This window comes from Heptranchias perlo, chromosome 23, assembly GCF_035084215.1.
Source record: "Heptranchias perlo isolate sHepPer1 chromosome 23, sHepPer1.hap1, whole genome shotgun sequence".
Classification (NCBI taxonomy): Eukaryota; Metazoa; Chordata; class Chondrichthyes; order Hexanchiformes; family Hexanchidae; genus Heptranchias; species Heptranchias perlo.
In genome coordinates, this window is record NC_090347.1 from 31,250,727 (window position 1) to 31,265,907 (window position 15,181).

At 44.3% G+C, this 15,181-nt stretch overlaps 1 protein-coding gene across 2 annotated transcripts in view; it reads left to right on the plus strand.

Moving 5' to 3' along the window:
• The first annotated feature begins 907 nt into the window (after window positions 1-907).
• Window positions 908-15,181, plus strand: part of wdr45b (WD repeat domain 45B) — a 51,885-nt gene continuing 37,611 nt past the window's right edge. For both annotated transcript variants that reach the window (XM_068004299.1, XM_068004301.1), the window contains exon 1: window positions 908-1,080. In XM_068004299.1, coding sequence (XP_067860400.1) covers window positions 1,014-1,080 — 67 coding nt within the window. In that variant the 5' untranslated portion in view covers window positions 908-1,013. The remainder of the gene's footprint in view (window positions 1,081-15,181) is intronic.

Below are 15,181 nucleotides of genomic sequence, written 5' to 3' on the forward strand. Positions count from 1 at the left end.
TCCCGCTCCTCCTCTGCTCCATCATTGGTGGCAGAGCCTTCAGCTTTCTCAGCCTTACTTTCATGAATTCCCTCCTAAGCTTTTCTGCCTTGCTCTCTCCTGGACTTTAAAGGTCTCCTCAAAATCTCTTTTCTACTATGCTTTCAATCACCATTCCTAACTTTTCCATCACTGGTCCGTATCTATCTCTCCCCTGTGAAGCACCTTCTTTCTAAAATATCCCTACAACTACCTCCCAGGGAGGAGGGCCTCACTAATACAGGACAAGTGACCCAGCAACTAAAAATGTGTGCATATTAAATTAAATGGTAGTTTAATTCTGATCACCTATGTCCTGTGGTGCCCACAGGAAAGCTTCAAACTAGTGGACACAATGTAATCTTCTTCCATGGTCACCCATGGTGTGCAGTAGAGCTCCAAAAAGAGGCAAGTGGTCAGAGCAATCCTGCTTGGTGTTCCTCTGCATCCTGGACCTACGAATGGCAGTTTTTGCCAGGCCTTGCTGCGAAGCACCTTTGGATGTTTTCTATGTTAAAGGCTTTACATAAATGCACGCTACTGTAGTCATGAATGAAATTCGATAAAACAGTGTATACAAAATTATTTTTTCATCTCCAAAACACTGCAGAAACACTAAGAGGATTGTTGGGAGCGAGTTGTCTGCTCAAGGAACAGATTGCAAACCCACTTAAATAAATGGAACAATGCTTAATTTTAGGAGTGAGATATATCAGATGAGGTTACATCTTTAAACTCAAATAAGCCAGACTTCCTAGCAGGTCTGAAAGCTAGACCCCACCCTGAATGATGCTGGTGAGTGAGTGAGAGTGAGAGTGTGTGTGCGCCTTTAAAGAGAGCGAGTGGTTCGGCGCTCCATTGCGTGTCCTGTGATTCGTCAGTCGACTTGGTGTCCTGGCTGAGCGGCTGGCACCGGAAGTGGTCGCGCGGACGGAGGGAATGGTCGCGAGAAGCTGAGGGACGGCGGCGGCGGAGGAGGAGGAGGCGGAGCAGCAATGAACCTGCTGCCGGCCAACCCGCACGGGAACGGCCTACTGTACGCCGGCTTCAACCAGGACCACGGTGAGTGGCAGGGCTCGGGCCCGCTCTCTCTCACTGACTGTGAGGGGGGGGGTGATTTGAGAGTCTTGTCAGTCGCTTCACTCAGTCACAGGCCCCGAGTCTTGGGCAGGAAAATGTCCCACAAGAAGAGGGGGGCAGAGGGGGGAGGGGCTTCACTCAGCCTCCGCCAGGGAGCGAGCTCCAAGTAGGTAGGTAGGTAGGTGGGCTGGCTCTGCCCTACTCCCAGTCCCAGCGGTAATTGGGGCCTGTTGGGTCTCGGGGCACTTTATAGGTTTTCAAGGGGTTAAAGTGTAACCAGTTTGGATGCGCCTCACTGTGGAAGATAAACAAGCTCCACGTGTTTAAATGGGTTTGGTGATCTCTCCCTCTCAAGTCCTGATTCTTTTCTTTTTCCCTTTCTCCATGTTAATGGATCTGGTTTTTAAAAAGCAGTGAGGTGTGTGGTACCAGCAGGGGTTCCTTCCTGCTGTAAAACACTTACCCCTTACCCCCCTCCCCACACAAATGAATGCAGTTTCTCATTTAAAATTAATGTTTATCTTCTGTGCTCAATAACAAATGAGCCGCTGCACCTATCAGATGGTACAGCCTCCTGATGTTCTGCTGGTTTCCTACTGAATTTCAGAGGATGTACAGTCGGAGGGGCCGGTCACAATCCAGGAAATGCTGAGAGTGCGATTTATCATCAAAGAGTAACCTTTGTAAAGCTGTAATTTTTTTTAGGAGTGAGATAAATCAAAAGTCTCATTACAAATGAGTGATACCTAAGAGGTCTGTAAAAACATCATATTCCTGTTAAATATATTCATTGACTGATTGCTCCTGCATATAGCCGGTATGGACTTGATGGGCTGAATGGCCTCCTGTGCTGTAACCTTTCTGTGATTCTATCCAATTAGTCCCACTCCCCCACCCTATCCCTGTAGCCCTGCAAATTCAAGTACTTATCCAGTTCCCTTTTGAAGGCCGTGATTGAATCTGCTTATGGGAACAGTTTCTCTCTATCTACTCTGTCTAGACCCTTCATGATTTTGAATACCTGTTTCAAATCTCCTTGCAACCTTCTCTGTTCCAAGGAGAACAACTCCAGCTTCCCCAGTCTATCTACATAATTAAAGTCCCTCATCTCTGGAATCATTCTAGTAAATTTCTTCTGCGTCCTCTCTAAGACCTTCACATCTTTCCTAAAGTGTGGTGCCCAGAACTGGACACAATACTCCAGTTGTGGCCGAACCAGTGTTTTATAACGGTTCATCATGACTTTCATACTTTTGTACACTCTGCCTCTATTTATAAAGCTCGGAATCCCGTATGCTTTTTTAACCGCATTCTCAACCTGCCCTACCACCTTCAACGATTTGTGCACATATACCCCCAGATCTCTCTGTTCCTGTACCCCTTTTAGAGTTGTGCCCTCTAGTTTATATTGCCTCTCCTCGTTCTTCCTACCGAAATGTATCACTTTGCATTTTTCTGCGGTAAATTTCATCTGCTACATGTCCGCCCATGTTACCAGCCTGTCTATATCCTCTTGAAATCTACACCCAAGCCCAAGTCATTAATATATATCAAGAAAAGCAGTTGTCCCAGCACCGACCCCTGGGGGACACTGCTGTACACCTCCCTCCAGTCTGATAAACAACTGTACACCACTGCTCTGGCCAATTCAGTATCCATGTTGCTACTGTCCCTTTTATCTTGACGATAAGCCTACCATGCAGCACTTTATCAAACTCCTTTTGAAAGTCCATATACATCACATCAACTGCATTGCTCTCATCTACCCTCTCTGTCACCTCATCAAAAAACTATTGGGTTAGTTAAACATGATTTGCCTTTAATAAATCTGTGCTGGCTTTCCCTAATCAATCCACACTTGTCCAAGTGACTTTTAATTCTGTCCTGGATTATCGTTTTTAATAGTTTCCCTTCTACTGAGGTTAAACTGACTGGCTTATAGTTGCTGTGTTTATACTCGCACCCTTTTTTTGAACAAGGGTGTAACATTTGCAATTCTCCAGTCTTCTGGCACCACCCTGTATCTATGGATGTTTGGAAGATTATGGCCAATACCTCTGCAATTTCCACCCTTCCCTCAGCAACCGAGGATGCATCCCATCTGGACCGGGTGACTTATCTACTTTAAGTACAGCTAGCCTTTCTAGTACCTCGTCTTTATCAATTTTTAGACCATCTAGCATATCAACTATATCTTCCTTTACTGAGACTCTGGCAACATTTTCTTCCTTGGTAAAGACCGATGCAAAGTACTCATTTAGTACCTCTGCCTCCATGAGTAGATCTCCTTTATGGCCCCACCCCTCCTCTTACTACCCGTTTACTGTTTACATGCCTGTAGAAGACTTTTGGATATTCTTTTATGTTGGCTGCCAGTCTATTCTCATACTCTCTGCCCCTCTTATTTCCTTTTTCACTTCCCCTCTGAACTTTCTATATTCTGCCTGGTTCTCAGCTGTGTTATCAATCTGACACCTGTCATACACCCCCATTTTCCATTTCATCTTACTCACTACCTCGTTTGTCATCCAGGGAGCTCTGGCTTTAGTTTCATTACCTTTCTGCCTCATGGGAATGTGCCTAGACTGTATCCGAACCATCTCCTCCTTAAAGGCCGCCCACTGTTCAACTATAGTTTTACCTGCCAATCTTTGATTCCAATTTACCTGGGCCAGATTTGTTCTTTTTTTTAATTCGTTCACGGGATGTGGGCGTCGCTGGCGAGGCCAGCATTTATTGCCCTCGAGAAGGTGGTGGTGAGCCGCCTTCTTGAACCGCTGCAGTCCGTGTGGTGACGGTTCTCCCACAGTGCTGTTAGGAAGGGAGTTCCAGGATTTTGACCCAGCGACAATGAAGGAACGGCGATATATTTCCAAGTCGGGATGGTGTGTGACTTGGAGGGGAACGTGCAGGTGGTGGTGTTCCCATGTGCCTGCTGCTCTTGTCCTTCTAGATGGTAGAGGTCGCGGGTTTGGGAGGTGCTGTCGAAGAAACCTTGGCGAGTTGCTGCAGTGCATCCTGTGGATGGTACACACTGCAGCCACAGTGCGCCGGTGGTGAAGGGAGTGAATGTTTAGGGTGGTGGATGGGGTGCCAATCAAGCGGGCTGCTTTATCTTGGATGGTGTCGAGCTTCTTGAGTGTTGTTGGAGCTGCACTCATCCAAGCAAGTGGAGAGTATTCCATCACACTCCTGACTTGTGCCTTGTAGATGGTGGAAAGGCTTTGGGGAGTCAGGAGGTGAGTCACTCGCCGCAGAATACCCAGCCTCTGACCTGCTCTCGTAGCCACAGTATTTATATGGCTGGTCCAGTTAAGTTTCTGGTCAATGGTGACCCCCAGGATGTTGATGGTGGGGGATTCGGTGATGGTAATGCCATTGAATGTCAAGGGGAGATGGTTAGACTCTCTCTTGTTGGAGATGGTCATTGCCTGGCACTTATCTGGCGCGAATGTTACTTGCCACTTATGAGCCCAAGCCTGGATGTTGTCCAGGTCTTGCTGCATGCGGGCTCGGACTGCTTCATTATTTGAGGGGTTGCGAATGGAACTGAACACTATGCAGTCATCAGCGAACATCCCCATTTCTGACCTTATGATGGAGGGAAGGTCATTGATGAAGCAGCTGAAGATGGTTGGGCCTAGGACACTACCCTGAGGAACTCCTGCAGCAATGCCCTGGGGCTGAGACGATTGGCCTCCAACAACCGCTACCATCTTCCTTTGTGCTAGGTATGACTCCAGCCACTGGAGAGTTTTCCCCCTGATTCCCATTGACTTCAATTTTACTAGGGCTCCTTGGTGCCACACTCGGTCAAATGCTGCCTTGATGTCAAGGGCAGTCACTCTCACCTCACCTCTGGAATTCAGCTCTTTTGTCCATGCAATTGAAATTGGCCCTCCTCCAATTGAATATTTTTACTTGTGGTCCGTGTCCTTTTCCTTAGCTATCCTAAAATTATGATCGCTGCTCCCTAAATGCTCCCCCACTGACACTTGCTCCACTTGGCCCGCTTCATTCCCTAGAACCAAGTCCAGCAATGCCTCCTTCCTCGTTGGGCTGGAAATGTACTGGTTGAGAAAGTTATCCTGAACACATTTCAAAAACTCTTCTCCTCTTTGCCCCTTAGATTGTTATCCCTGTCTATATTAGGATAATTGTAAACAATTTTACAACACCAAGTTATAGTCCAGCAATTTTATTTTAAATTCACAAGCTTTCGGAGATTTTCTCCTTCCTCAGGTAAATGTTTCAAGATCTCCTTGAAGCCTACGCATTTATACATATTGAATAATACATGGTGTTTACAGACTGCCTCTGCAACTGCCCGTTGCCAAGGCAATCACCGTGTTCAGACAGAGAGGTGTCATCTGCAGAACCCCCGAATACACATTCAACAAAAAAACAAACAGGGAAAAAAACAGAGAAAAAAAAGGAGAAAAAAAAAACAGAGAGAGAGGCAGAAACATCCGGAAGGCAGAGAGAGCCAGCAAATGACCCATTATATTAAAAACAGATAACATTTGTTCGCTGGTGGGGTAACGTGTAGCGTGACATGAACCCAAGGTCCCGGTTGAGGCCGTCCTCATGGGTGCGGAACTTGGCTATCAATTTCTGCTCGACGATTTTGCGTTGTCGTGTGTCTCGAAGGCCGCCTTGGAGTACGCTTACCCGAAGGTCGGTGGATGAATGTCCATGACTGCTGAAGTGTTCCCCGACTGGGAGGGAACCCTCCTGTTTGGCGATTGTTGCGCGGTGTCCGTTCATCCGTTGTCGCAGCGTCTGCATGGTCTCGCCAATGTACCATGCTCTGGGGCATCCTTTCCTGCAACGTATGAGGTAGACAACGTTGGCCGAGTCACAGGAGTATGAACCATGCACCTGGTGGGTGGTGTCATCTCGTGTGATGGTGGTATCTGTGTCGATGATCTGGCATGTCTTGCAGAGGTTACCGTGGCAGGGTTGTGTGGCGTCGTGGACGCTGTTCTCTTGAAAGCTGGGTAGTTTGCTGCGAACGATGGTCTGTTTGAGGTTGGGTGGCTGTTTAAAGGCGAGTAGTGGAGGTGTGGGGATGGCCATAGCGAGGTGTTTGTCCTCATTGATGACATGTTGAAGGCTGCGGAGAACATGGCGTAGTTTCTCCGCTCCGGGGAAGTACTGGACGACAAAGGGTACTCTGTTGGTTGCGTCCCGTGTTAGTCTCCTGAGGAGGTCTATGCGATTTTTTGCTGTGGCCCGTCGGAACTGTCGATCGATGAGTCGAGCGTCATATCCCGTTCTTACTAGGGCGTCTTTCAGCGTCTGTAGGTGTCCATCGCGTTCCTCCTCGTCTGAGCAGACCCTGTGTATTCGCAGGGCCTGTCCATAGGGGATGGCCTCTTTGACGTGGTTAGGGTGGAAGCTGGAAAAGTGGAGCATCGTGAGGTTGTCCGTGGGCTTGCGGTAGAGTGAGGTGCTGAGGTGCCCGTCTTTGATGGAGATTCGTGTGTCCAAGAAAGAAACTGATTCTGAGGAGTAGTCCATGGTGAGTTTGATGGTGGGATGGAACTTGTTGATGTTATCGTGTAGTCTCTTTAGTGATTCCTTGCCGTGGGTCCATAGAAAGAAAATGTCGTCGATGTATCTGGTGTATAGTGTTGGTTGGAGGTCTTGTGCAGTGAAGAAGTCCTGCTCGAACTTGTGCATGAAAATGTTGGCGTATTGGGGTGCGAATTTGGTCCCCATGGCTGTTCCGTGTGTTATATATTAGGATAGTTGAAGTCCCCAGTTATCACTACTCTATAGCTTTTGCACCTCTCTGTAATTTCCCTGCAAATTTGCTTCTCTAGTTGGTGGCCTATAGAATACACCCAGTAGTGTAATGGCACCTCTATTATTTCTCAACTCTAACCAAATAGATTCTGTCCTTGACCCCTCCAGGACATCCTCTCTCTCCAGCACTGCAATATTCTCCTTAATACTGCCATCCCCCTCCTTTCTTTCCTTCCCTATCTTTCCTGAATACCTTGTATCCAGGAATATTTAATACCCAATCCTGCCCTTTTTTGAGCCAGGTCTCCGTTATCGCCACGACCTCGTATTCCCATGTGGCTATTTGAGCCTGCAGCAAACCAACCTTGTTTACCACACTCTGTGCGTTTACACACTTGCACTGCGAACTAGTCTTAGACTTTCTTGTACTCTCTCTTAGTCTGATCCCACCTAATACTGTACTATTTCATATTCTAGTGCTACCTGTCTCTCCCACTCCTTTGTGCCCCTTGTTTCTCCTTTCCAATGCTACATCCTGGTGCCCATCCCCCTGTCAAATTAGTTTTAACCCCCCCCAGCACTAGCGAACCTTCCTGCAAGGACATTGGTCCCAGCTCCGTTGAGGTGCAACCTGTCCGGCCTGTACATGTTCCACCTTCCCAGAACTGGTCCCAATGCCCCAGGAATCTAAAGCCCTCCCTCTGCACCATCTCTCCAGCCACACATTCATCTGCTCTATCGTCCTATATCTATACTCGCTAGTGCGTGGCATCGGGAGTAATCTGGAGATTACTACCTTTGGAGGTCCTGCTTCTTAATCTCTTTCCTAACTCCTTAAAATTTGCCTGCAGGACCTCATCCCTCTTTCTGCCTATGTCATTGGTACCAATATGGATCATGGCCTCTGTCTGTTCACCCTCTCTCTCTCCTCCCCCCCCCCCCCCCCCCCGAATGTTCTGCAGCTGCTCAGTGACTTCCTTGACCCTGGCATCAGGGAGGCAACATACCATCCTGGAATCACGTCAGTGGCTGCAGAAATGTCTGTCTGCTTCCCTAACTATAGAATCCCCTATTGCTATTGCTCTCCTGACCTCCTTCCTCCCCCCCCCCCCCCCCCCCCCCGGTACAGCCGAGCCACCCATGGTGCTATGGACTTGGTTCTGGCTGCACTCTGCGGAGGAACCCTCTCCCTCACCAGTATTCAGAACTAAATACTGGTTAGTGAGCGAGATGCACTCGGGACTCCTGCACTACCTGCCTGGTGGTCCTTGTCTGTCTGGCGGTCACCCAGTCCCTCTCTGCCTGCACTCTCTTAAGCTGCGGGCTGACCACCTCCCTGAAACATGTTATCCACATAGCTCTTTCAAAGAGCTGGCACAGGCACGATGGGCTGAATGGCCTCCTTTTGTGCTGTATCATTCAATGAAGAGAAGCTTTATCTTTTTCCCTACCTTCAAAAATCTTGTCAAAACCATAGGTTTTCAGTTATCTCTCCTACCTACTTCTCCGAACTCCTGCTCATTGTCCATATCTTTTCCTCCCCATCTCCTTTTGTGAAGTGATTCTGGGTCGTTTGTTACATTGAAGGTGCTGAATTAGTGCCAATTTTTATTTAGAACTGGCATTAATTATGTGATTTTAAAAATAGTTTGCATGTAAATTTGATGGCAGATTTAGGTCTTTTGCCTGCTCAAGTGTTTGTTTCACTGGAAATGGTAGCTGTTGCCTACTTGTCTGGAAGAAATGATTAATGCAAAGACCTGGGCAGTACTCAATGCCTCAATTATTTTATATTTTAGGATAAATGTTTCTGTTGGTTAATTTTTGTTTTTATTGCTTTGGGTAAATGTTGACTGGGTTTAATTGTGAATGGTTATTTAGCCAGTGCATTGCATATGTAATTGTGTATTTGTTTAAAAATGATTGGAGCACCTGACAATTAATGAGTGACTTTTTTTCAAGCAATGTGTTCAAAATTTCTTGTGGCAACTAGTGTTGCAAACATAAATGTTCACTTTAGAATAGCTTTGTACAGTAAAATTACAGTTGGATTTGTGGACTTGGGCTCATCCAAGGCTCTGCTGCCCATATCCTGGCTCATACTGGGTCCCATTAGCCCATCGCCCCTGTGCTTGCTGACCTGCATTGGCTCCCAGTCTGGCAATGCCTCGATTTTAAAAATTCTCAAATCTTTGTGTTGGAGTCCCTCTGTGGCCTCCTCCAGTACCGCAACCCTCTGTGATCTCTGCGCTCCTCCAATTCTGGCCTCTTGTGCATCCCTCATGATCATTGCTGCACCATTGGTGGATGTGCCTTCAGCTGCCTGGGCCCTAAGCTCTCAAATTTCCTCCTTGAACCTCTGCATCTATCTCTTTTTTTAAGACTCTTATGACCTACTCCTTTGACCAAGCTTTTGGTCACCTGTCCTAATATCTTCTTTGTTGGCTTGATGTCAAATTTTGTTTGATAATGTTCCTGTGAAGTGCCTTGGGACCTTTTACTATGTTAAAAGTGTTATATAAATGCAAGTTGTTACGTTTTGCTAATACTGCTCTGTAAATGTCTACTGTACAGACAACACTCCTTTGGTAATTTTGTACCTAAATGTAATCCTTTTTGCTTTTTCTTCAACTCAAATTGCTTCCACCACCAATAACTGACGTGTAATACAGCAATTCGCCTTACACCATACACCCCCATCTCACCTGTCGGGTCCTCGCTTGGGATCTCGCAGAGTTTGAAGCTTAGGTTTGAGCTCTGGCTACAATCAGCAACAAGGGGAACAGCTGTACAATGGGATTTGAGGGGGAGACTGGCTGTCGTGGTGGGGAGGATTATTTTTCTAAATTATTTCTGAGCAACATATTTGTAATTATTTCTATAGCCTGTCACTCCTCCATGTATTTTGTATTTAAATGTTTGGAACAATAGTGAGATAGATTTAATACCTTTCTCAAAAATGTATTGTGAATGAATTTGGTTTTTATTTCATGTGTATGACATTCCTATATAGCCTGCTTAAAAAGTCAAATTAGCTTGGTTCTGGATTGTTGTCTTGTTAGGTCGAGGTGTAAGTTGTTTTTGGAGTAGGTGATAAAGATCTGGATCCTACAGTATGTAGCAAGGTATTGTACAGTATATCGGATTAGCGGCACACTGCACTCCTAGGTGCTTCCATTTTCTGTTTTGATTTGGAGCAATAAGGAAAGGTGAATTTATAAAGTAAAACCATCTAGGTCAGGCTGAGCTAAAGTAATTTGGGTCTGGTAGCCCAATAAGCCCACACTTTGAAACAGAATCCAGGGAGAGAGATGGAAGCAGAAACCTCAACAAATAATTAATATACAGAATGCTACTGTTGGACTCTGTAGTTTGAAAGGAAAAATGCTGATTAATCGTTGCTTTTGTTACAAGTACACTTATTATGACTTCATGACAGTGGTGTAGGGTCTGATAAAGGGGAACCGCTGAAAGATGGGATTGGAAGGAGAGTGTGTCATGGTGACTGGGATTTTAGCCAATGTGCTTGATTTGTAAGCAACAGATAGCTGTGGTGAAAGAATACAACCTTCGAAGATACTATGAAGCAAACCACGGTGAGAAATATGGTAAGTACACAGGAAACTTACAAAAAGATGCATTTTCTGAATTGGCACCATCATCTAAAAAGCAGCAAATTATTGTTTGCTAATGCTTGCCATATAAATGATGCTGCTAAGACATGCTGTGTGATTGCCTGTGAAATAGCTGTGTCATCAAAACCATTTTCGGATCGTGAATTTCTGAAGAACTGCATACCAAAGTAGTGGGGTTGAAATTCGAACGTGCGCCAGACAGTGGGGCCTGAGGCTCATCCAAAATTGGACCTCAGGCCTCATTTTAATAGGGGTTCAAATTTGGGCTTGCTGCATTGCTGGTAGCCCCGCAAGATGGGGTGGAGAGAAATGCAGGAGGGTTGAGTAGGGGCCGGCAGCAGCTCACTGTAGTGCTTTGGAGCTGCGGGGAGTACTCCTCCTCTTCCCAGCTCCACGGAAGGAGTAATTTTTTAAAAAAAACTTTCCCTCGCACATCTCCAGCAATGCCTTTTTAAGGGCCACTTGCATGCTCCATCTAGTTCTTCACTAATTTTGCAGAAGGTTCCTGAAACATTTAAATTGATCCAATGCTGGTTTCGGGCATTTGCCAGGTGCTCTGACAAACAGTGAGGACCAATATGATGGCAGCCATGCTGCCAGAGCAGATTAAGTGCAGGACCTCGTGCCAAGGAATTAGTATGCACTGCGCCTGTTTTATGCCTTAAAAAAAAAACGAAGCGCATACCAATTTCTACTCCGGTGTGTCCAAATAACTTGTGCTGAATGTGTCCCATGCCAAGAGCCAGGATGTCGGATCAGGCCCACCATGTAAATTGATTTTGACACCCCTGGTCTCTGCTTTAAGCTCTGGAATTCCCTCCCTACATTTCTCTGCCTTTTGACCCCTCTCCTTTTTTTAAGACCCTCCTTAAACCCACCCCTTTGACCAAGCTTTTAGTTACCCCTCCAGATGTCTCCTTCTTTGGTTCGGTGTTGCTTTTTCTCTGATTAGGTTTGTGTGAAGCGCCTTGGGATTTTTTTTTAAGTTAAAGGTGCTATATAGATGCAAGTTGTTTGAAAACCTCCCTTCCCCTCCTAAGTGCTGCGTGGCCTCTTAATTGGAATGTAGATTTACTGGTCAGTCTGTTCAACTCTGTGGCCACTATCAATGTAGTTAGTTTACATGATTAAAACTAACTGATATAAAAACTTTCTGGTTTTAAATCATATCCATGTCTTCTTCAAATTTGAAGGGAATTAGAATAGTATCAATTCAAACTGATGACCATCCTGTACTGCACCAGTAAGAAAACTGCTCTTAAAATTTCACCAATTTTTATCATATAGAAGTGATTTAAAGATGCTATTTGAATTTTGGGGTTTGCCGTCATGGTTTATGATCTCTTAACCATCTTTTGGACTGCTGGACTATACCTGAAGGCATCCATTGTCGTCTGTGCAAAGAAATTTCTGGTATTCATCTGGCTCCACCAGGCTCAACTCAACTTTTGGGTTGCTTCTAAACAGCAGGTCAAAAATATAGAACATTATAGCAAGAGACAATTAATACACCTTTAAAGATCTGTATCCTAACTCATGCACTTGCCATGCTCCAATTAACTAAGCAGCATCAGAAATGTTTTTTTTCAGGATTCCTGATTCAGGACCAGTGCAAAAAGGGAGTGTCCCTGACTGCAGGGTCAGTTGTCCACAGATAGTTGACGTCTATCTTTTTGAAATATGCTGGCTCCAGATCAGTGTTTTTGGCTACAGACTTGAATCCAATACAAATGGAAAGCAAAGCTACTTTATGCCCCCTGGTAGTTAATCTCTCCATTTATTTGCTTCAATCAGTTGGGGGGGAAAAAATGACTTGAATTTGCTAGAAACTTGCACCATAGTAACGATGCATTATTTAAACATGAAGGTTCTCGGAAATAATAGTGAGTTATGCCATTAGTTTGCTGTGTCATAATTTGCTGGGTCATTTGCGCTACTCTGCCATTTTTAAAAGTTTGGTGTTGCCACTCAGCCCACCATTGCAGTCTATGGTGATCATCAATTTGCTGGTTTTACTCCTGGGTTTCTTGTAGGTGATTGTAAGTATGACATGTTAGCTGTTCAAACTCCTGTAATTCCTGTAATTAATTCATCCACTTATATCTTGAATGTATTTGTTACATTGCAATAATCAGATCACTCAAATTTACAAATGTTTGATTAATTTTGAATGCAACAAATTACCATTTAATTCTTCATTTTTAAAATCAAACTGCACTTGTTCATTGTAGCCGACTGTTGCCATCTATAAACAGGGCTTAAATTGAACGTGAGACTCGAGAAACCAGGAAGGAGAAATGGAGAGGCAACAGGATGGAAATGTACATTTTATTATTAAAACCCGTGTAACAATTGAACATTCAAACAACACAATAAACCAATCTAAAACTTTTACAATTGACAAGTCCCAAAGTCTTGTCAGAGATATGTATTGTACAACGTAAATGAAAATTTTCTATGAAATCCATTTCTATTTGTTTTTTCTGAAATGGGCAAGATTTGACCAATTTGAACATGGTGTAGCCCAAGGAAACCAATGTTTTAAAGAAATTAAAATTCTAACTATGTAAGAAGCCCTGTGAAAAGAGTGCAAGCATGGAAAGACAGCAGGGGACCCATCTAAAAGAATCTCTTAATCACCGTTTCAGTGATCAACAACATTCAGTATCTGGGGGAGATTATTTTCCCCATATCGGTTACTTGCATTAATTTATCAGAGGTGACAGGCTGTAAGAAAATGATAACTCTCTAGTATCACAGCCACAGAGACAAAATAGATAAATTAGCTGATCAATCCCCAAGAACCTTCCGCAACTGGAAAGTGCCGTTATTCTCGGCCGATTGCTCCCTGCAAAGGTTCTAACACGCACTTGTGCTAAGTCCGAAATATTTCACTAAAACAAAGTTACTATTTAAGCGTTCTGTTCAAATTAACCCGGACTGTAGAGCTCTGCTATCGTTGACTCCTTACAAATATATGTTGGGAAAGAAAAAATGCATTTACTCGTAGCCATGGTTATCCAATATATTTCAAAGTATTAGTGTTATTAAAAAAAAATCCCAATTGTGATTTTTTTTCTTTTTCAAAACATTTCTTTTGGTCTATCAGAATTCAAAAATATGATTCATCTATGGAGGAACGAAAAGTACCCTGGCCAGTGGATGTGCTGCTCCTGATCCGCTGCTATGTTCACTGCAGTGTATTCTAATTACTAGGGTAGAAATCACTCTGAGCAGTGAACCAACACTCCTTGCCGCTCCATAGATTTATACTAACCTACAAACTTACTGCGATCTTTTGTTCGGGCACTTCCTCTAATAGGAAGCAGAGAAGAGCCCAGCGTCACTTCAGGCAAAGCTAGGACCCTGGGAGAAGCGAGTGGTTGAGGGGAGAGATCAATCCTATCGGATCGCAGCATTTTTGATAGCTGCATTCACTTTCTTTGCTAGCTTTGAATTATTAAACCAGGAAGTGAAAGGTACAACATTTTAAATCACATGTAAAAACAATTAGACAGCAAAAGGGGGGGGGGGGGGGGAGAGAAAGATGGTAAGAAATAATTGAATTAAATAAGAGACAGAAGGGAAAAGTTTTTTTAAAAAAAAACTCTTAAAATAATGAGTAGTGAGACTCCACATTTTTCAAAGTTAATTTTTAGTTGTTTGGCAGTTATTAAGACTTAACGTGCTGTTAAAACTTAATTACTTTCCAGCTGGGCAGATAAGTTTGCACTTTTCCAATGATTGCATTGTGCGATGGCCCTTTAATTCAAAGCTGTCATATTGCCGGCGAACCACTAGCAGCAAGTTTTGGATTTCTGCGTTTCACCGTGCATGTGCAAACGCATGCTCCTCCATTTCGGTACTACCAAGGAGAACGCTGTTGAACTCATCGTTATTTTGGGAGTGATTTCTGCCCCTTTATTCAGCAAATTGTGGCGTGAATTCGCCACTGGAGGATCGGGGAGCTCAGTGGTCTCACTTATGGCATTCGTCCCAGTATCACCATTTCAGCGAATTCCGAGCCAGCATTCCTCCAGATTGTAGACGCATAGAATAAATGTAACTTTGATATTTTTGTCGTCTTCCTCCACACACCCCAAACCTGGTAATGCCAATATTGGGTTAAAACTGACAATTTGTTTTAGTACCTTGAAAACAGCAAGATTATTTCTTTGCAGTTCATTGTGTTTAATTTGGACTGTGATCAGGATGTTCCTGTACTAAGACCTGAAATAGATGGAGGATAATGCAGAGGAAGTTGCTGACGTTTATTGCACAAGTGATACAGGGGGGCTTATCATGAGAACAGGTTGCATAAACTTGGCTTGTATTCCCTCGAGTTTCAAAGGTTGAGGGGTGATATGATTTGAGGTGTTTGAAATGATAAAGGGATTTAATAAGGTGAAGACAGCTATTTCCTCTAGTGGAGGAATCCAGAACAAGAGAGCACAATATTAAAACTAGAGGTGGGCCATTTTTAACAGTGAAATCAGGAAGCACTTTTTTGTACAAACTGTAGTGGAAATCTGAAACTCTGACTCAAAAACCTGTAGATGTTGAGTCAATTGAAATGTTCTAGATTGAAATTGAAAGGGTTTTGATAAGTAAAGATATCAAGGGATAGAGATCACAGGTGGGTAAATGGAGTTGAGGTACAGATCAGCTAAATGGCCTACTCTTGTTCCTAAGTGAAG